We start from the raw sequence: 22,827 nt of genomic DNA, 5'->3' as shown, positions 1-22,827 counted from the left end.
CTGTTTAGGTCTCAGTTATTTTGAGTTCTCTTCACATTCCGCTTTTCAGCCTGTCATATTTGAGTATCTAAGCCATATCGATGTCTATAAAAATCAAAGACAACGGTTGGAAATTAGAAACTAAACGTTTAAAGCGACAAAATTAAATTGCAGGGTAAATAATATTCGTTCCAAATAAATTGTTATCGGAAAATATAAAATGTATTCGTAGTCATCACGAGACAGGAGAAAAGCTTAATTTTTTTCTCTTTTATCAGATATGGTAGATAAATATTTACAATTGACAATTGAGAGTCTAGAGTCTAGAGTTGAGACATTTAGATTAGGGGTCATCTCAAAAGAATTGATTTGAATATTGCTTTTCTCGGCACGCCAATGGTTTTTCTAACATTGCTTCCAATAGATATAAAAAAATTGGATTGTAGGTCTTTCTACCTTTTCTGACATGATTATTGGTTGGTTGTTTGGTTGTTCAACAAATTGGTTGTATAACATCAAGTGACATATTTTTTTTTGATAGGTAGGTTTATTGAAATTTGGCTTCTGTCAAATTTGACGAATTTCACATTGATTAATCGAATGATTTGCTTAGTTTTTTTGCTTGATTAAATGATTTATTGATTGACAGTTTCAGAACGTATTTCATATTAATCAACTCATTGATTGACTGTTACTGTGACAAATATTTAATGCAATTTCTTTACCCATTGAATGATAAATCCACCGTCTTACCAATTAAGAGGGAGACCGGGGACCAGTTTCTCGATGGAAAAATACACGGGTGAGCTTCCTAGGAATAAACGGAGCACAAAGGTAGGCTCTAGACCCTCTTAAATTACACGAATTCGGATCAGTGCAACATGCTTGTTTCAGTCAGTTTTTGGCGGGGTTTGTGTTGCTCAGCCTTTAGTTTTCATTGTTGTGTTTTTTTGTACTTTTGCTTGTCTGTTTGTCTTTTTATTTTTTCGCCATCGCGTTGTCAATTTATTTTCGACTCATGAGTTTGAATGTCCCTCTGGTATCTTTCGCCTCTCTTGTATTTAAATTATGATATTTCTAGGAACATGCAGGATTAAACACCTCTCTACTTTTCTTCTTCCAAAAAATATCCCTTTAATTTTTTTTAAAAACTCCACGAGAACATGCATGCAAGGATTGACAACCCCTAGAAAATATCATTGAATCTCCCTTTATGAATATCCTTTTTTTTCGGGATCCTCGGAATGTATGTTACATTTATTTGTTGTGTATGCATTTTGTGTTCGTTGTAATCAAGTCAGACCATGATCATAACTGTTTTTTTGTTTTTGTTTTGTGTTACATTTCTATGTGAATCTGAAAATGCTCTGGTATTTTCGTTTTCGCTTTTACAAAGAATCCCCGTTCTGTCTCATTCTGTAGGAGGGAAGGGGCATTTTATCTGTTTTTTTCTGAGTACATTATGTTTGCTAGAAATTCGTTACTGGATGTCAAACAACAATTAATCAATGACTTAGTCAATATGATTCAATAATATGTGTCTCTTAATGTTATACACACTGTCAATCAATCAATGATTAAAATATTACATTGGTTAATCAACCAATCAACCAATCAAACAATCAATCAATACACCAGTCGAAAAAACAATCAATCAATCAATCAATGAACCAACAAATATTGTTGACTTAGAAAATACAGAATAACTTTCATTTAAAAATGTTTGCTAAAACAGTTATTTGCTAAAACAATTATGTTATATCTATTATGTTTTGAAAGCTTTTAATGTACCATGAAATTCATACCTTTGAGATGGTCCCTTATTTGAAGGTATCAACTCTAGACTCTCTATTCTCAATTGTCAATTGTAATCATTAACTTAACATGTCTATTCCTATGTCTAAAGCTCGTAAAATACATGTTTTATTTTTTGCAACATTATTTACTTATATGTATATATTTAAATATACATCAATCTTAGACTTTAATATAATTATTATTTCTTACATGCTTTTCTAAGAAGAAAAGTTTTCATTTTTCTTGTTCCACTTGTCCAATATTGATGAATTGAATTTCTATTTGTAACACATAAATTGTCCGAATGCCACTTTATAAAAGAGCCTTGTCTTTCACATTCATCAGCTGCATCTTTGTATTTTGGATATGTATAGTTAAGTTCCGCATCATTATCTGTAATAAACATCACAAAATAATTAAAAATTGATTGATTGATTGGTGTTTAACGCCACGTTCAGCACAATTGGCTATTTCGTTGCGGTATGTTTTTTATTGGTCAAGGATGCCGGATTGCCCGGAGAGAACCACCGACCTTCGACAGGAAAACTGAACATCCAAGTCAATTGATTGTAGTCGAATGCATCTGCCATGTGCGGGGTTCAAACTCACAACCTCAGTGTTGACTGGCTAGTGATACAGCAGTTGGACTACTTAAACCACTCGGCCACCGAGGCTCGTAATTTAAAACGGAGAAGTCGCATTGAATTTAAATCAGAGAAGATGTAAGTATACGTTGATGTGACGATAACTTAACGATATGCAGAACTAAAGCAAAAGGCATCTAGAGGTCACATATGATCTAAACACTAAACCAACTCAAAATAACACTGAGTCTTTGGTACTAATGAATTCATTTGACAGATACAATTGGGAGTTGTTCATCAATAACACTTTCTCTACAGGACCAAAACTACAACAAAGATATAAAATAGGCATCGTCTGAAAAGTGCAGTGACTTGCGAAAGTTCCATCTAGATATTGATGGGTTAATTTAGTTTTGTTACCACTCATTTGTCCCCATTTTCATACCAAGCAGTCTCTATGGAGCACTTCAAGGCGAAATGTTCATTGAATAATGTAAAGTTTGGTTTTACATTTCTGATGTCACTATTTAATGCCCCGGTTCTAATAATACCAAAGTAAATCTACGCCAATTATTTATTACAGTTATTGCATCATAAAAATGATAAATATATTTTCATCACACAATTTCCAGTTTGACAAAAAGAATGAGATGAAATATAGTCTTACTTTTTATATATTAATATCATTTCTGTTAAACATGTTAAACCGTCGCTTTACTTCACGTTTCGTGAAAAAAAAAAACAAGAATGCAGAAAAGTTCTTATTACCACAGGTAACATCATAGTTTTTATTGCATTTTTCATAACTACGTTTGAGATGGTTTTCAGCAAGACATTCACTTGCAGCGATACATTTGTTGTTTTTGTCAGCGTCAGCAGTACCGTAGTCGGGAAGTAGATCTGTAAGAAGACACACAAAGAAACTGACTCATTATTAATTGATTATTAACAGTTTATTTCGAAGGACCAGTATGGACATGTTGTTGTTAAAATTCACCATTTCCAAATTGATATTTGTCACTTCCAAGTCGACATCTGTTACTTCCAATTTGACATTTCTCCATTCCAATTGGAAGTTAGAAATGTCAACTTTGAAGTGAGAAATGTCATGGATGAAATTAAAATTGTTTAAAAGAGAATGTCCTTACCGGTCTTAAATTTAACCATAAAGCTACATCATGTTAACATTAATTGAAACCTGATAATGAAGCTAATGCAATATCAAGTAAACAACTGCGATAATCTCGCGAATATCACCTTCTACGCATGCAATTGTAAAGTTATTCAAGACCAATATTTTTCTCAAATTTCGTTTCGTTTTTTAATGGTCATGTTCGTGAATATCATACATGTCATAAGCAAGATTAGTGTGGATCTAAAAGATTTATTAACTATTTCCCAAAAGTTACACAAACAGCCACGTATGATAGATTTTGTGGGCAAGAATGACTATTTGTATTTACTCCATACGAAACACTGTGAGCAATAAATAAACTGTAATATGATTCATCTACAAAACATATGATCTTCTATGTTTCTTTGATCCTAAACGGGTATCTACTTATTATAATCTTATATTAGCTTCAACTACTACATGTAGCAAAATCTATGCAATGATCTGTTTCTGTTAATCAAATTTAGTGAACATAAGTAACAAACATTCAGCTAGTTGAGTTTACATGTACTCACGTTCCCAAACTTTGTAGCAGCCGACACAATTACAGTTCTTTCGTCTAACGAATGAATCTATATCTCCAATACAATAACAATCTGTTCCCTTTGATAGAAAAAAAATCACATTTTCGTTGTGTTATAAATAAAAAGAGAATTAGATATACGCGGCAATTAAAAACCAAAGGTCGAAGGAAACCAAACATATATAAATTGATGAAAAGAAAAGAATACGGGCACTTAACAAATAGAAGTAAAGGGAAAGTGTTTTATTGCATTGTATTCAGTTCACACAGCAAGATGTTCATATAGATTGAACAACTAAGGTACAACCTAACTGAAATGTTCTAGACAATCCCTGGTACTTCTATACGCGTAATTCTTTGATAGGCACAGAAAATACTACATCACACACTAGATCAGTAAACAACTACCATAAGAAACACATTACCTTGCGAAAAATAAATTATAATTATATATTTTTATAATTTTATTATTGCGCAAAAAACGCTGACTGAGCACATTTTGAATGAAGCACAGAAGCACTTAATACTAAATATGTGCGCACGATTAATGCTTTATTAACCCTATTAAATTTCAAAAAGAAAGTATTTAATTCTTATAGTTACGTGTGAATGTTAAAACCATGATATGAGTAAAATCAAGCTTTTCCTTTGAGGTTGTAAGCATTATTACAACTTTGTCACGGAGTGCACATACAGTTATTTTGTTGCATTTTATTGGGAAATAGAATATATTGAAAAAATGTCATGTGATTGATGTCTGCGAATCAAAATTATGAAATCTTAAGTCACCATACGGCCTTAAACAATGTGCAAAATTCATACTGTATAGTCTGCGATAATAGGTCCGACTTGACAAACTGAGAAACAATTCAAATGAGAAAAAACGGCTTGATTTAAGACAAAACGAAAAAACCTATAGGACAGAGATCCACCACCGACAACTTCTGAAGCACAGGTTCCTGACTAGGGACAGGCACATACAGAGTGTGACGGGGTGAAACATGTTATCAAGCGACAAACACGTCTTCAACCTGGGACAGTGGTGTAAATGTACAACTTACAAACAAACTATAAAAATCCGTTTGAAAATGGTTGATTTATCTGATTGCCGCCAGAAAAAAAACCAAAACAATAAAAAATACTAGCATGATGACAAAAGACACAAAGTATGGATCTAAAAGTTTTCGCAGTTACTAAAACTAGTTCAAATCTAATTTCAACTAATACATAATGCATGTTCGCCAAGACTAATGTAGCAAACGTTACATACACTCATATATAGTATAAAGACGTAATAAACAGTCTGAGAAAAAGGAACGACTTGGTGAAATGCAAACATATAAATACATACTAGTATCGACAGAATGTAGAACAAAACAAAATTTTGTATAGCAATATAAATCTAGTTATGCAAACTTATCAAATTCACAATCAATAGTGAGTACAGAAAAAAAAACAGTATTCAAACATCACGGTGTAAAATTGATAACCTTTAACAATAATGTTATTAAAAGAATCAATTATATAGATCGTATATAAATTTACGAACTCTGTAAACAGTAACACAGTAATATAGGATGTGATATTCTGTTTGTAATAAGAATACAATAGGTATAACCAAACTTCCAAACCAAACTTTTGTATCAGTGATCAAATTTGGTAAAAGTTTTAAATAATTTGTAGTAACGGAATCCCTGACATAATTATTTACCAGTGATATATAGATTATGTTCTTTGAAATGTAAAACGTCACAACAGACACAGGTAAAATATGAACACATAAATACGTTACCTTGAGACTATAAAATGTGTATTTATCGCATACCAGTTGGCATTGTAGCTCCGCAGCATTGGAATGTTCAATTACAAAGTGTTCGAAGACTCCGTTAAGTAAAAAACATCCTGCAAAAGTAAAGCCTCTACATAAAGACATTATAATACAATATTTAGTTTATTTTATCATGTCTCCTATTTGTAAATATACTTGTATAAGTTCAGGGTTTATCACATACATTGTTAACATATTATGTTGAGCCTGGTTAAGACTACGTATAATTTTTGATGACTTATTATTTTTGAAATTATGCAAGTTTTAGATTAAACGCTTTTGATTTTGTGAAGAAAATTTAAAAACAAGTTTTTTTCTATTAAATGTTTCACTAATTGTTTTAAATTCTAGTTATAGTTTATTTGGTTTAATACAACATTATTGGACATACAGAACTTTTCAATCTGTTAGAAAAAAATTAATTTGACCTAAAATTCTCGTGGAAACAACCCTAACAAATGAACAACCATGGATGTCCAACTTATGAGAAGACCCAACATGTATCAATATTTTAAAGTAATGTTCCATTTCTGCAAATATTCATATGATATTGTTTATCATTATATTGTTTGAAAAATTATAGCTTGCAGATAACAATGCGACACTGAACTTACGTTTTGTTTGTTATGTGAGAATCAAGTACTTTTTCTGTACTTATTTGGATTCTTTTATACACACTTTTCAATTCGACCGATTTCAATTAAAAAAAAAATGAGAGTTCAGATCTAAACAAAAATGATTACACCCGCAACATATTTATTTTACTGTCAAATGTTATATCTTAATATATGTTTGCTAACTAAAGATTTTGGTGTTGATTGCCAGTCTTTGATAGTTTTTGCATACATTATTCATTACTTTTTTTGAGACTATTGACTACTATGGACTATGTTATCTGTATATTGTATATAGACAATAATAGTGTATTGACTTGACATATCAACGATAAAAGGATGAGGCTTAGAAACGGGGAAATGCGAGGCTCTATTACACTATTATTGTTTTTATACTGCAATCTAGAAAAAAACCTTTCAATTGTTGTTTATTGTGTTATTGTCATTTATTTGATTTAAATATTGGGAAAAATCCCCCTTTAAAAAGGCCTCATATCTGGCGGAGAAATATACAACACAATGAAATGGACATTACCTGTTGAAACAAATCGATGGTGAATGAATTCGTTTGAGTTTGGACTAAAATATCAACAATAAGCATAAAACATAATGATTTATAGGTTTTATACAAGAAATATTATCAAGTGAAATATGTTTTTCCAACAATTGTAAAAGAAATAAGTTTGAGTCGTTCCACTCTTCGTTGTATACATTGGAAACAAGGACAGGTTGAGGAGGTCATCATGAATAATTAAATATAGTTCCGGCTGTACTATTTAAATATTCATGAGGAAAAGTGTTATCGGGTCAGTGACTGTATATGACATAGAAATATACAGTCAACGCATATTGACTGCTCAAATAGAACGAGTGCAGTATAACAACTTATATTGAGTACGTTTTTGTACCCACTGTGGCATTTGCAGTGTCTTGTTGCGTATAACAAACATATCAATTTAGTCATATTATATTAAAATACAAACCTCGAATATATGTCCAATTCGTTAATAATCTATATTTCCCGAACCACACGTCGTCGATATTGTTTTTGCCATCTTTTGTTAGGTCAGTAATTTCCTCCTTCAATAAGGTGATGTTACTTTCTAGTACTCCACCATTACGTGAACAGAAATTAACAGCATCTTTCCATGATTTGTTTATGTTGTAAAAAGTTACATTTTGCGTGTTCAACTCTGTTAAACATCAAACAAAAGATAATTAAGAGATGACAATTCCAAAAGAACGAAGCAAACATTTACTTAATTTTCGTAATATGCAAATTCTAAAAATTTACCGACACGGTCATTAGGTTGTTGATCCTTAAAAGTGATATTTGGTCGTTCAAAACAGTGTTAGAGCTCGTTTGAAAAAATTACACGGTCGCTGTTCTCGGTCATTAACAATAGCAACGTAAGGTGAATTATTAACTAAAAAGAGAAGATAAGATCGTAAACACGATTTATAAGTTTAGTAAAAACTGTTTAACGGACAGCAGAAAATACTAGGCACATATTCTGAATAGACACTCGAAGTCGGATTTTTTGCATACTATTTCATAAGATAACAGTCAAGTGGAAGACATGCCAGCCTACCCGAACACAATTTTCTGACTCAGACGTAACCAACTGTCTGCTCTTACACCAAATGCCGGGTGCTTTGCAAAAAAGCAGCAAACACAGATTTTGAAATGATCACGAATTTTGGTTTTACATAGATTGTATTCTAGTCCATGACCTCTCGAACTCAATGCAGGCAGGCTTTCGCCATTCACCACAAACTGCTATAATACTTAGACCGCTGGTGGAATCTCGGAAGGGAATACATATACTCTCCTCCGACTGTATATATATTTTCATTTATATTCGCGCGACAAATCAATATGTTATATCCGGTATGGGCTTGAAATAACCTTTTTATCAACGCATAGCTTTACTTTGTGTTTAATATCGATAAAAATGGAAATTCAATCCTGATTCCTTCGATTATGCGTATCACTATTGGCCGTTAACAGTATTTTGGTGTTCTACATAATTATATAATATATTTATCTTCTGTAATTTGTGTAGTATTAGAATATATGTATTTGAACAAGAATTTAAAGCTACAAAAAGACACAGTCTCCCTTTTTTTCCAAGATTTAAATTTTAAATTTTAATATTGTTTACAACATAGTTGCGTTTCAAAGGTTGTCACAGAAATCAGAACCATCTCCTTATTAGGACATTTCATTAAGTGGATAGTTAATAAAAAGAAAGGTGTATAATCTGAATTGTATATAAGAAAAGTTTTGATAACGTTTTAAGTGTGACTTTGATTTAAAGACTAGATTATATCCTTTGATACATTGTACAGGAACTACACATCGTTTCGTAGTGATTAACAAATAATTTCTATTTTTATATCCTTCAATAACGTAAATGTTTTGTTCAATGTGAGGTGAATTTATGACGAAGTCTTGAATGTTTACAGGATTGATAGTTTTATTTTAGGTCTATTATATCCTGACACTGTTATGACATGTACTTCTAATAATATGCAATGCATTACTATTATTGGTACAATAAAACAATCATGATGTCGATACATGTACCTCAACCTTTGACATAAAATTGTAATGTAAGCTATCAACCCCACCCAATCCCTACGAAAAAATGCACCCCCAAATAAAAAAAAAAAAACAAAAAAAAACAAAAACAAAAACAAAAACAAAACAAACATTAATGAAAAAAAAACCAAACAAACCATTATCTTAAAAAGGAAACAAATAACAACCCCATAAAAACGATCAACAAAACACAAAATAGACCCTAATAAAGAAACAAACAAACAACAAGACAAATAAAACAATAAACAAAATGAAAAGGCTTTCAGGTCAAGAAAAGTCATTGAGTTTGTGTTTCACTTAAATTTTTATCTTTCACCAGTAATACCAATATTGTTTTGTATGAGAAAGTTGTAAAAAATATATGTGCGACGATCTATTAATGTTAATGATAAGTTGACATGTTATCAGATTTGGGTTGAAATAATATTAAAAATGGTAATGGTAATAATTATTTTTAAAAATCATGACACTTCTTACCTTCACAGTTCCACAAAGTAAGAAAAACTAAAACGGGAATTTGAGGTTTCTCCATATTTACATGCTACAATAATAAGGATGACTTTAAATCAACGAGGAAGATTTTGATATTAAATATTCACCTATGTGAATTTAAAATTACATGTGTAGGTGAACACACTCTGACAAATTCTTTGTATCGATGTTTTCATTTTATAAGATTGTACGTTATATTTTGTTCACCTGTGCTATAAATAACTTACTGTATGTAATTGTACAGAACAATCATTTTTATACAATTTTAAGGTTACTTGTTCTTTGCTATACAACGTACATTCGTTATGAATTGTTTGTGGTGATAAAATCTCAACCTTCACTACAGAGGCTGAAATAGATGTTTTGCTACGTTTGACAAATTCGTTTTTAGTATGTTCAAATGAATGTGTTTTTCGAGATCATGATTACGTCCACCTATCTTTTGTAGGTAACTAATAATTGCTTTGAAAATGGTTGTTAGGGACTGATTTTCTAACTTGTACAAAACATTGTTCATATAAGCTTTTATCTGAATTGAATAATACTCTGGCAAGATTTGTACACATGAGAGTGCTTACAAGACCAGACGGACGGATGGACACAAGGTATTTCTCTGTCCCCCAAAAACGCGTCGCGTGAGGGACAAAAAGAGGCATAAGACCCAAATGATATTCAAAGCTCATATTTCGAAAAGGAACTGATACTGCCATCGCAAAAAGACCAAAAACATTTCTCTTAAACAGTTTCGAAATATGAGTAAAGTTACTAGTGCGTACATGACTTGTAATAGATGACAGCCTTTTTGCTTCAACTACCCTTTTACAGACATTTTTGACTTAAAATATCGCTATCGAACTTTTTGTCAACCATAGGATATACTGCCACATTTTTGGTCACTTGCATTTGGGAATCATACCTCCTCCTTCACTCGCATTTAAATAGTATTTAGATTTCTGAAATATAATGCACGGTACTTTAGTCTGTGTGAACTTTAGGCAATATCTATATAATGTTGTTGATCTTGTATGTTTTTGTGTTACTGTCTGTGGTATATATGTGTATTGTTTAGGGCTTATAATGTTTGACTTATTCCTGTCACGTTTATTACAGCGTACAGTTAAGATCTCTGCTAATACCAGTACAGGCTATACAGTATTGACTAACGATTTGTTTTATTATCAGATTTAATAAATAGATGTCTAATTAAGCAAAAGTATTAACAGTATTGGTATCAATTGTCATAGAGTATAGTTCAGTATATGAAAAAAATGCAATACGTTTTTCAACTATGTCATGTATATTGTAATTGTTTGGTACTTTAAACTAGGCAAACAATTTCAACTTTTGGGCGGAATGTTATTAAATTCCCATTTTGGACTTCCAGTTACCGTGTCGACGCTACTGAATTTGACGCATAAGTATATTATGTCCAGAAATGTTGTACATGTATTAACGGTCCTATATTCCTTCTTGTAGTTATTGTCTGCAAATTGCTTGGCTGGTAAGCTGAAGTAAAGAAATAATTTGCTCAATGAATCTTGATTTTACTGAAAGTTAACAGGTCAGGTACCATTATATATAGTATAGTTTATACTTCAGAAAAATCTTTGATTCTTTTATCCTTTCCAAAATCCATATTTGAACTTGCCATTTTTCGTTGGAATCTGAAATTGTATTCGCAGAATTGTTTGAACTATAGTAATTTTCTGACTCCGGAATACGTTTTAGTTTAAACAATTGCAATGAGTAGAATTGACAGCGGGAACACTATTCAGTTTTTCATATTGTGGACTAAAATCTCCATTATCAATTGCATGGTATGCCATAGCCTGAGATGATTCGTGGTTGAAATTCAATTCAACTTCAGAAGAATCCGTAATTGCATTTTGTTTTTTCTGCTTTACTCGTTATTTTTGTTTATGAAATTTGCCATCAGTTTCGGCGGAATCTGAAATTGAAAGTGCGGAACTGTTTGTGTTAATGTACACATTTTCTGACTCTGGAGTACGGTTTAGATTTAAACAATCGTATGGTGTAGAATTGACTGCTGGATATCTATTCAATATTTCATATTGTGGACTGTTATTGCCACCATCAATTTCATGATATACTGCAGCCTGAGATGTTTCATTGTCAACATGTAACTCTACCAAGTCTTGTACAGGACACGAATTTTGTGATTCGTGAATGGTTGGTTTCTCTTTTGACAGTCTGAAACGAATTGTTGACTGATTAGCTGTATCTAAACAAATATAAAGATTACATTATAATTTTAGATAGTAAGTTTTCAAAGTCGTTTAAATAATAGACGACCAAAGTGGTGAGATAATGAGTACGAATGATTGATTGATGTTTGCAAAACGTCCAGTGGCAAATATTTAATGCATAGACAAACGAACATCATACTTTGGAAAATGTTTTACGAACGATGGGAAGAAATATATCCAATCAATTCTAGGGGTGTCATGATATAAACGTAAAATAAAGGCAACAGTAGTATACCGCTGTTCAATAGTCATAAATCGATTAAGCGAAAACAAATACGGGTTACAAACTAAACCGATGGAAACACATCAACTATAAGAGGAAAACAACGGAACAACAGAAACACTGAACTGCAACAAAAACAAACGCCAACATACATAGATAACGACTGCCATATTTCTGACTTTGAACAGGACATTTTCAGAAAACAATGGTGGGTTGAAAATGGTTTTATTGCTAACCAAACCTCCCGCTTATATGGCAATGTTAGAAATACCGCTAAAATGACAACATATCGTGTAAATACTGCACGTATAATGCATTTGTAAGGGTTATCATATTATCGAATACTCAACATATCATTCAATTCATATTACTTTCATTATATTGTGTGCTATTGAGTTATTAAAATTTTAGTTTGACGGGTTCAGTATGGCCATTACAGAATGTATAGAGGCAAACAATTATACGACACACTACGCTTTCATTTGATTAACTTTCATTGAAACTTATCGTAAAAGATATGATTTTACCTTCGACGAAGAATCAAAAGAACTAAAATCGCAACAATGAGGACAATAATTGATGTAACAGTTCCTGCTGCTATGCCTGCAAAATATGATATGAATATATAAAACCTAATATAAAAATTCTAAGTTACTTTTTTTTGAAATATTTGATTTATCCTCTATTTTGTACTATATGACAACGGAAAGCAACAATAACGCTATTAGTATTAATACATATTTTTTTTGTAGTATTATTTTTTAAATTTTGTTTTAGAAACATCCTCTCCACACCACTTTTTCAAGTATATAAAATAAATATAATAGATAACAGGAATTGCTAAAACTATTTGACAGTTCACCAAACTACACCATAAAGGAGCACCCCATTCTCCAGGTTTTAGAGTAAAAAAAGGACGAAAGATACCAGAGGGACAGTCAAACTCATAGATCGAAAACAAACTGACAATGCCATGGCCAAAAATAAAAAGACAAACAGACAAATAATAGTACAGATGACACAACATAGAAAACTAAAGACTAAGCAACACGAACCTCACCAAAAACTAGGGGTGATCTCAGGTGCTCCGGAAGTAAGCGTTTTACACCTTAACAGAGAAAGAAACTTTTCACTTTGGAAATTAGTAAATGTGTAGCGGTTATTTAATTATTCTATTTGATTGAAATTTATTGAGTACATGATTCAAAAGACTTACTTATGAAGGTTATAATTAATCTTCTGTGTTTATTCTCTTTTCATTTAAAATGTCAACTTGGAAGTGAGAAATGTCAATATGGGATCACAAATGTCCACTTGGAAGTGGGAAGATTTAAAATTAGAATATTCCGGCCATTTTTCAGTTGTTAAAGGTATCAAACTTACTTCCCGAATTGTCAGACTGAACATTTTTTTGTTCTGCAATCGAAAGCTTCGGAATCGAAATCAAATCACCTTTATCGTCATCTGTCCCTATAATGCATTTCAAGATATATAATATTGCAAGGCCATACATTTTTGTTACCAAAATATTGTAAATTAAGCAAATAATTAAATGTTTGTTGGTATTTTCTATTCTATTTATTTGGAATATTGTCGAATGTAAATATGAGTTTATTTACAACCACTGGGTCGATGCCACTGCTGGTGGAGTTTTTATTTCCCCGAGGGTATCACCATTCCAGTAGTCAGCACTTCTGAGTTGACATGAATTATCATTGATATTGTCATAATTATAAATTAACTGTTTACAAAACTTTGAATTTTTGAAATACTAAGGCTTTTTTACCTCAGAAATAGATAACCTTAGCTGTATTTGGCAAAACTTTTAGGAATTTTTGGTCCTCAATGCTCTTCAACTTGGTACTTTTGTTGGCCTTTTTAACTTTGTTTGATTCGAGCGTCACTGATGAGTCTTTTGTAGACGAAACGCGCGTCTGGCGCAAATACAAAATTTCATCCTGGTATCTATGATGAGTTTATCTACCCATAATCTTTTACTCTGAAACATACATATTTACCGTGAAGATGATCTAACACTTCTAGATAGAGGGTTGCTGCTAGCAAGAAGTATTTTGAACTAATTGTGTCATAAGGAAAAACTAACGTCATCCTTTGAAAGACACCAACATGATTTGGGTTTACTGTATTAAATATCAGTGTCCTACAAAACCAGAATCCCGACCCCACTTTTCCATAGTGTTGATAAACTGCGAATTTGACTTATTACCGATTTTTTTATCATGAGCAATTCGATGGATGTAACTAGTGGTGCTGAAACTGACTGACATTTTTAGCTTAATTTGGCTACATCTTTCAGCGTTATATTTTAATAGCTTGCTCGTTTTGTTTGTGTGTTGTTATTGTCTGTTTTTCCCCGACTTATGAATTTGATAGCTCTCTTGATATCTTTTATATTTCGTATGTTTTATAATCAGACCAATCAATGATTCCATGTTTGTTATCTTTATATTATTCTTTAAAATGTTTTACTTACCGAATCTACAGAAAAAGAATCGTTCTTCATTACAATTATTCTTCTTTTCTCTTCCGTCATAGCTCAAAATAAAACATGTATCAGGTTGTAGGTTTTCTGTCAAGTCTGTAACACAAACATGTTGAATGAATTAACTACAAAGGAGAGACCACTTTTACCAAAATCGAGGGTATTTTAAACAATGATAGTTTTGATTGAAAAATGACAAATGCGCAAATACCGCACTACTTAAGTAAAAATACACGCACGGTTTACCACAATTCATGTCGAAAATATAATATATATATATATATATATATATACTAGTTTAAATTGAAAACAAAGTTCAAACCTATGATTGCGTTGGATACAAACCGCAATTTTTATACGTGTGCATGCAAAACAAATTTCTTGTTAGAGGGGGCTAAATACAGCACAAACAACATTTTCCAAAAGACCAAAAAAGTGAAAAGGTATATTTTAACAAAACGCATTTGACTAACAGGTCGAACAACAAATGTTCTTAAACCCTGCTGAATGCCATTGGCGATTGCCAAATAAACTGATCACCGATGTAATAAATGGATCTTAATTATAAATTTAATACTAAACAGAAAACAATAAACTTGCGGAAAAGATGATATACCGCAAACAAAAGGTGCAAAGGTTTTTGTACACCATATCCGGATTTCGACAATTTATGTCTCTTCACTGATGTTAGGAATCGAAACGGTATTTGGAAAGCCATACAATTTACCTTAATTTAGGATAGACTCTTGAATTTGAAGGAGTCAAATAAGGATGGAGTCAAATAAGGATGAACGGATCATATAAACCCGAAGGCAAATATAATACAAGCCCATACGAAAAAATATGAACAAGTCTAAATTGAAAACAATGTTCAAACCTATGATTGTGTTGGATAAAAACTGCAATGTTTATACGTGTGCATACAAAACAAATTTCTTGTTAGAGGGGGCTAAATACAGCACAAACAACATTTTCCAAAAGACCAATAAAGTGAAAAAGTATATTTTAACAAAACGCATTTGACTAACAGGTCGAACAACAAATGTTCTAAAATCCTGTTGACTGCCATTGGCGATTGCCAAATAAACTGTTCACCGAATCGGATGTAATAAATGGATCTTAATTATAAATTTAATACTAAACAGAAAACAATAAACTTGCGGAAAAGATGATATACCGCAAACAAAAAGTGCAAAGGTTTTTGTACATTATATCCGGATTTCGACAATAAATGTCTCTTCAGTGATGTTAGGAATCGAAACGGTATTTTGAAAGCCATACAATTTACCTCAATTTAGGATAGACTCTTGAATTTCGAGGAGTCAAAAAAGAATGAACGGATCATATATACCCGAAAGCAAATATAATACAAGCCCAAACGAAAAAATATAAACAAGTCTAAATTGAAAACAAGGTTCAAACCTATGATTGCGTTGGATAAAAACCGCAATTTTTATTCGTGTGCATGCAAAACAAATTTTTTGTGAGAGAGGGCTAAATACAGCACAAACAACATTTTCCAAAAGACCAAAAAAGTGAAAAAGTATATTTTAACAAAACGCATTTGACTTACAGGTCGAACAACAAATGTTCTTAAACCCTGCTGACTGCCATTGGGGATTGCCAAATAAACGGATCACCGATGTAATAAATGGATATTAATTATAAATTTAATACTAAACAGAAAACAATAATCTTGCGGAAAAGATGATATACCGCAAACAAAAGGTGCAAAGGTTTTTGTACACCATATCCGGATTTCGACAATTAATGTCTCTTCAGTGATGTTAGGAATCAAAACGGTATTTGGATAGCCATACAATTTACCTCAATTTAGGATGGACTCTTGAATTTTGAGGAGTCAAAAAAGAATGAACGGATCATATAAACCCGAAGGCAAATATAATACAAGCCCAAATGAAAAAATTTAAACAAGTCTAAATTTAAAACAATGTTCAAACCTATGATTGCGTTGGATAAAAACCGCAATTTTTATACGTGTGCAAGCAAAACAAATTTCTTGTTAGGGGGTTCTACATACAGCACAAACAACATTTTCCAAAAGACCAAAAGAGTGAAAAAGTATATTTTGACAAAACGCATTTGACTAGCAGGTCGAACAACAAATGTTCTTAAATCCTGTTGACTGCCATTGGCGATTGCCAAATAAACTGTTCACCGAATCGGATGTAATAAATGGATCTTAATTATAAATTTAATACTAAACAGAAAACAATAAACTTGCGGAAAAGATGATATACCGCTAACAAAAGGTGCAAAGGTTTTTGTACACCATATCCGGATTTCGACAATTAATGTCTCTTCAGTGATGTTAGGAATCGAAACGGTATTTAAAAAGCCATATAATTTACCTCAATTTAGGATAGACTCTTGAATATATATATATATATATACAGTGTATATATAAAACACTTTAATTTTCAAATACTAAACCGATAAAGTTTAAATTGAAAAAAATATAAAAAATTGAACAGACTACAGGTACAAATTTATATAATGCTTTTAGATTGATTATTCTTTTCCTTACGTCCGGTACAGTTTGTAAATAGATGCATACTGTATATCAAATTTCGTAGTATTACATTCATACAACATATAAAAGAAATTAAATCTATACAAACTAGCAGCAACAACAAAAAGAACAAACGAACTCCCTCTTAAATATAAAAATAGCAAAATAAACAAACAAATAAACGCAGCAAAGACAGAAAACAACATGAATACATACGCAATGTTTTAACAGTACTAAAAATTTTGATGAGCTCGTGTTCATATGGCATGTGGTCAAAGTCTGTAAAAGGCCAAAATGGGTTAAGGATTGCACTCGTTTAGTTTTCAGGACAGAGCCATCAAACATATATTGTGTTCGTCTTGTATACATGCAGTTTTTGTTTAGGTCAATGCAAACTCGCAATAAACAGATCATAACTATAAAGGAGATATTATCATGGTGCACAAGGAGAAATAAAGTATTCATCTTTTATGTTTTGAAGGTTCCTTCTAATGTCAATTGAATTATAAGCCTGCGTGAAATTGTATACTCATACTAGCTTTTATATCAAACAATGGCCTAATAAGTCATGTTTACCCAAATTAATCATATTTAAAACACTGAATTGTATAACTGTGTACATAGCCGTGTCCAGTGGCGTATCTGAACATTTATTTATAGAAGTCAAACGGTATGAGAGAAATGATCCGCTTTTGATTGGCAAAAGTTTGCTTAAAGTCCTTGTTTATAAAAAAAAAAGTGAGATTCTAAAATATGAATCATGGTGTAATGATATTTTCCAATACGGATTGAACCAATAGATCTAAGTGTAATTGTACCGGTTTGTATTATAAAATTTGGCATTTGAATTAAAACTAATCTTGATTGAAACAAAAATGACGATCAGAATCATGATAATCTCTAAAACTGTTTTGTACAGATTTGGTGATACTAAAACTAACAATCAACTCTGTCTTGAAATTTCGTTCCAATTATAGATTATATAGATTTCAATCTTAGACACAAACATAAGCTATAGTATGGTGATTGAAAATTCTTACATGCTTTTCTTATAAGAAAAGTTTCAATATGTCGTGTTCCACTTGTCCAATATTCAGGTAGTCTTCCTGGTAAAACACATAAATTGTCTGAATGCCATTTTATAAAAGAGCCACGTCTTTCACATTCCTCTGCTGCCGCCTGGTAGTTACCATAACCATATCCAAGTTCTGCATCATTATCTGTAACGAGAATAAAGATTAGAAAACACGTGTCTAAATGTCATCATATGATCTCCAACAATATACCACCCCTAAATCGTCGATTCCTCTGCTGCCACCTGGTACTTTGAATAATTATATTCAAACGTTACATCCTTATCTTTAAAAGAGAGGCGAAAAATACTAGAGGGACATGATATATCACAACTTAATAAAGAGTAGGAAAAAATGTGTATAGTGGTCAGCATATGTTCCCCAACAATAAATAGCCCGGAATCGAGACTAGATGTGAAACACATTTTAATTGATCATTATAAGTTTGCAATAAGCACACAGTTCTTTTAAAAACCACAAGGTCATATGAAAAAGACAAGTTTACTGGCTTAACGATGTGGTGGAGTATTTGTGAAAGCACTCAACCTTCCCCTGTTCATTAAAATTTAAGATACATTTTAAAAGTGAATGTCATTTCCAAAAAAATAAGATACATGTACTATATCAAACCGAAGAATACCTGGCACCAGATATTTATATGTAAGAAAATCGTTGCATTATAAAAGTTGTATATCATTTCTTGTCACAGAACTTCCAGTTTAACAACATGAATAAAATGCAACAATTTATTACTTTAAATATATTAAGATAAATTCTTCATGTTCTTAGTAAATGTTTATTACCACAGATTACATTAAGATTTTTATTGCAGTTTTCATAACTACGTTCGAATTGTCCACTGTCACATTTGATTGTAGCTATGCATTCTTGGTTTCTCTCTGCTGTACCAAAGTTGGGAAGTCGATCTGTAAGAAAAATACTTTTAAAATATGGTGAATTATCTTAGTAAAAAAAATAATAAATTATTAACTCTTCCAAAAAAGTTACACGAAAACAGATTGATTTTTAAGTTTACAACGCTTCATCTGTTCATTTATTTGGGGGAAACAAACCATGTAAAATACAAATGACTTATTTTGTGTTTACTTCGTATGGAACACTCATGAACTATGAATACATTGGTTTATACCTCCTCTAGATCTGCAAGAAATATTAATTTCTATGTTCATTTCTATCAATAAGTTAGATTTTTTTTTGTTTTATCTTAAATAAACTTCAGACAAGTATGAATAGGAAACTGTCTGCATTGATCTTTGCTGTTATCGAAATTAGTGAATAAAATAACGAACTATCAACTAGGTAAGTGTAAATATACTCACGTTCCCAAACTTTGTAGCAGCCGACACAATTGCAGTCCGTGCTTCTAACGAAAGAACTTATATTCACAATACAATAGCAATCTGCCTCCTTTAAAAGACGAAGTTCAAATTGTTAATGGCCCGATAACACAGTTATTTCGTAGTGCATTTCTCTTAGACAATAAATGAAAATTAACAAAATCCCACCTGCGCTTTCTCGATAATATTTTTACAGTGTGGTGTACTACTTTTGGAACAAATTATATCAAAATTATAGAAAACTTTATCAGCTCTAACTCAAAATATGGACGATTGTATGTTAAGGGGGTCTTCAATTCCTTTGACAACTTCCGAAATACTTATTTTTAACCTTTGTTTAGCTGGACCAAATCACTACTTCACTTTAAAAATCATGACCCAAATTTTTTTACAGTTTAATTGTATCCCCCTACTTGCTATTTGAGGCATACAATATGAAGAAATAAATTTGGAATGGGTATAAAAAAAAAGCCAGTAACACACTGTCCACACTAGGGACTATATTTGTTGAAAACGAATATCAAAGGACGATAACTGTGTTCCTGGACCTATTGGTTAATAGATAAAAAAGGAGAAAATACCAAGTAAGCAATCAATAACCTTAAGATGGGCAATTGGAAACCAAAAGCAAAGGAGTTTGTTTTGCACAGGGAGGTAACAAATGCAGTAAGTTGTATGCGATTCTTAGTATCGCTATCAGCCTTATATTACTTTGAGATAAATATACAAAGCGCTACCTCAACATTTTGTACATTGTAAAACCACGATGAGGTAGTTATGATCAATAACTTCAAATGTATGACTAACTTGAGATAACAAAATGAATGATCAATTAAACAAAACTCCACTTTCATCCATTTCAATTTTTCTAGTATTTGCTAATGATATTTAACGACATCTTGTTTTTATAGTATATATATTATCTTCTTTGGAAGTTACTATTTTTCACAAGTGACGATATTCATTAAAATTTACTTACAAAAATACTTTGAAAAAAGGAGGAAGAGGAAGAAAAACGAAATTTAATGTGCAGATGTTATGAACAGGGTCTACGTCATAGATGCTTCCAAGGAAAATAATCACAGGTACATATTGTGTACACGTTTGTTGTTAGGTACACGAGCTGTTCCTATTCAATTAACAAGATTAGGATCTCGGGATTTTTACCGCGGTGTATTTAATGTTCTACAAAAGAAGATCGGTGTCCCTATGCTTTTAGAATAAACGCAAGCAGAAATTTAAATAAGACGTGTGTATGAAATCCCAACATCAGAATCGATTCAAATACGTAGCTTTATTATACTGTCAGCGCTGTGTTTACCGGAACAAAATCAAACTCGATCAGTAACTTTAATGTTTTATTCGTAAAAATCAGACAATACAAGCATTTAAAACAGTGCAGATAATTGTTCAATCTATAAAATATGGTAGAATAATGATGATTGAAATTGACTATTAAAATCCGACAGAAAAGTTTTTTCAGTTGCAAAACATTTATTACGTAAATCTGCATTTGTTTGGGGGCAAACATGTCCTTGCAAATTAATCAGGAATTATTTATTGATCGTTTGCAATGATAGGCAAAATGGTAGATAAACACTCACGCATTTTATACGACATGGCACAACAATGTAATTGCGTTACTTATATAGCGTAAAAGTTGTGGCGACGTCACTTAGACATCATTTTCCTCTAATTAAACTTTCAAGGGATATAACTTGAACGCTAGCACGGTTGCAAAGGTCTTTCTTTGCACCAAACGATTCCTCATTTATTTTTGAAACAAATATCAATTAAAATATAATCTGTGGACAATTAGATTAGAAAATCTTGATATTGTAAAAATACCTGCCGATTTTAATGACTTTCCATATATTATATTTTTTGTATATTTCTGGTGTATCATGCAGTTGATTTCAACTGCTCGAATCTCAAAAAAAAAGAAAAACGGTTACCCCAAATTTTATATTTGAAACTAAAGAAAGTGCCATGGAGTAGTTAATTACAGACACTTCGACTTACAATCAATATCCGTCCATCCTTAAAAATCAGTCATAACCCAAATGTTGGTCAACATTCTTTGGAATCACCTTTTCACTGAATTTTGTTGTCGATGAGATAATGTCTTCTATTTACAAACACAGAACGTCTACCAGTCAATTTTGATTGATTGACTGATTGCTTAACGTCCATTAAAAAATATTATATATATATTCCGGACGAGACCAAATTAACAATACGTTCAACAAAGTAGATCCTTAATAGAGTATGTCAGGAATAAATGTCGGAGAAACTTGGACTACCACTGGAAAATAAGGGTATTTTGGATAGAGAAAAAAATTTGGCGATGCAACAAGTCACTTCAAAGATTTGTTGCAAGTGTTCTTGACGTGCAGAGAGCGCGCCATTCGCTCTACTCGAGGCATCATATTAACGTCTTAATTTTGACAGTACGTGAAAGCTGTGTATTTGTACATCCCGCACAACTAAACGGACGCCGAACTACGGCAAGAGTTTAACTGCCGATTGATAGAGGAAAGGAAGTGACAATACTTCTATTCAGTCGCCCTTGGGGTACCATTCAATAATCCTGATCACAACAACAAATGCGACTTAAGTAGAGAAGTATAAAAACTTGTTAATTTGCGTCTAAATGGCGTTTTTCCTTGCTACACGCTTTTTACCCAGATTTTGTTAAACAATTATTTCACAGTTAACATGGAAGATCGGATAGCTTACTATAACTCGCTTGTTTCCATTCCAATGCACATTATCATTGGGTTTTTCCCAATATGATATTCCAACAATCATTTTTCTCAATTCAAAAGTGCTACATATCTTACAGTAATATATGTTAGACGGAAAATAAACGAAATGAGCTTGCTATTTAATTAAATACAAAACATATATTTATAACTTTAATGTTACGAATACTTTGCACCAGATGCGCATTTCGACTATAAATGTCTCTTAAGTGATAATCGACGTCAAAATCGTTTAAAATTCAGAAGCTAATACGAACGTTGAAGAGCCGATAAAACCAAAAAGGAACAAAAGTAAAGGCTAGACTTCGACAAGAAATAACTAGTAAGAAATAACTTATGGTTTATATTTATTAAGTTAAGCTTCACATGATTAACTGTAATGTTTATGGTTATTAAGATCGAAATGTATTAAGCTTTACTAAAAAAAACTAAAGTTGAGTAACAGGAATTAACAAAAATGAAGACACTAGTCAGCAATACATCGGTAATCTGTTTTTGGCCTCCTGGCT

General features: G+C 31.8%; 1 protein-coding gene across 8 annotated transcripts in view; it reads right to left on the bottom strand.

Moving 5' to 3' along the window:
* The window catches only part of LOC127732056 (uncharacterized), a 99,028-nt gene that overhangs the window by 69,923 nt on the left and 6,278 nt on the right, over positions 1-22,827 (bottom strand). For 4 of the 8 annotated variants that reach the window (XM_052241102.1, XM_052241103.1, XM_052241104.1 and 1 more), the window contains exons 1-6: positions 9,582-9,690; positions 7,483-7,692; positions 5,850-5,959; positions 4,050-4,137; positions 3,129-3,260; positions 1,987-2,169 (exon numbers count right to left, since the gene is read on the bottom strand). In XM_052241102.1, coding sequence (XP_052097062.1) covers positions 1,987-2,169; positions 3,129-3,260; positions 4,050-4,137; positions 5,850-5,959; positions 7,483-7,692; positions 9,582-9,636 — 778 coding nt within the window. In that variant the 5' untranslated portion in view covers positions 9,637-9,690. Of the gene's footprint in view, positions 1-1,986; positions 2,170-3,128; positions 3,261-4,049; positions 4,138-5,849; positions 5,960-7,482; positions 7,693-9,581; positions 9,691-13,469; positions 13,557-14,580; positions 14,686-18,162; positions 18,343-18,998; positions 19,122-19,535; positions 19,624-22,827 lie in introns of those variants that run through there. The other 4 variants (XM_052241107.1, XM_052241101.1, XM_052241105.1 and 1 more) reach the window with 4 other exon arrangements.

The sequence above is a fragment of the Mytilus californianus genome, unplaced genomic scaffold (assembly GCF_021869535.1).
Source record: "Mytilus californianus isolate M0D057914Y unplaced genomic scaffold, xbMytCali1.0.p SCAF_22, whole genome shotgun sequence".
NCBI lineage: Eukaryota > Metazoa > Mollusca > Bivalvia > Mytilida > Mytilidae > Mytilus > Mytilus californianus.
Note: the sequence above shows the minus strand (reverse complement) of the source record. Positions and strands in the feature narration are given on the sequence as shown.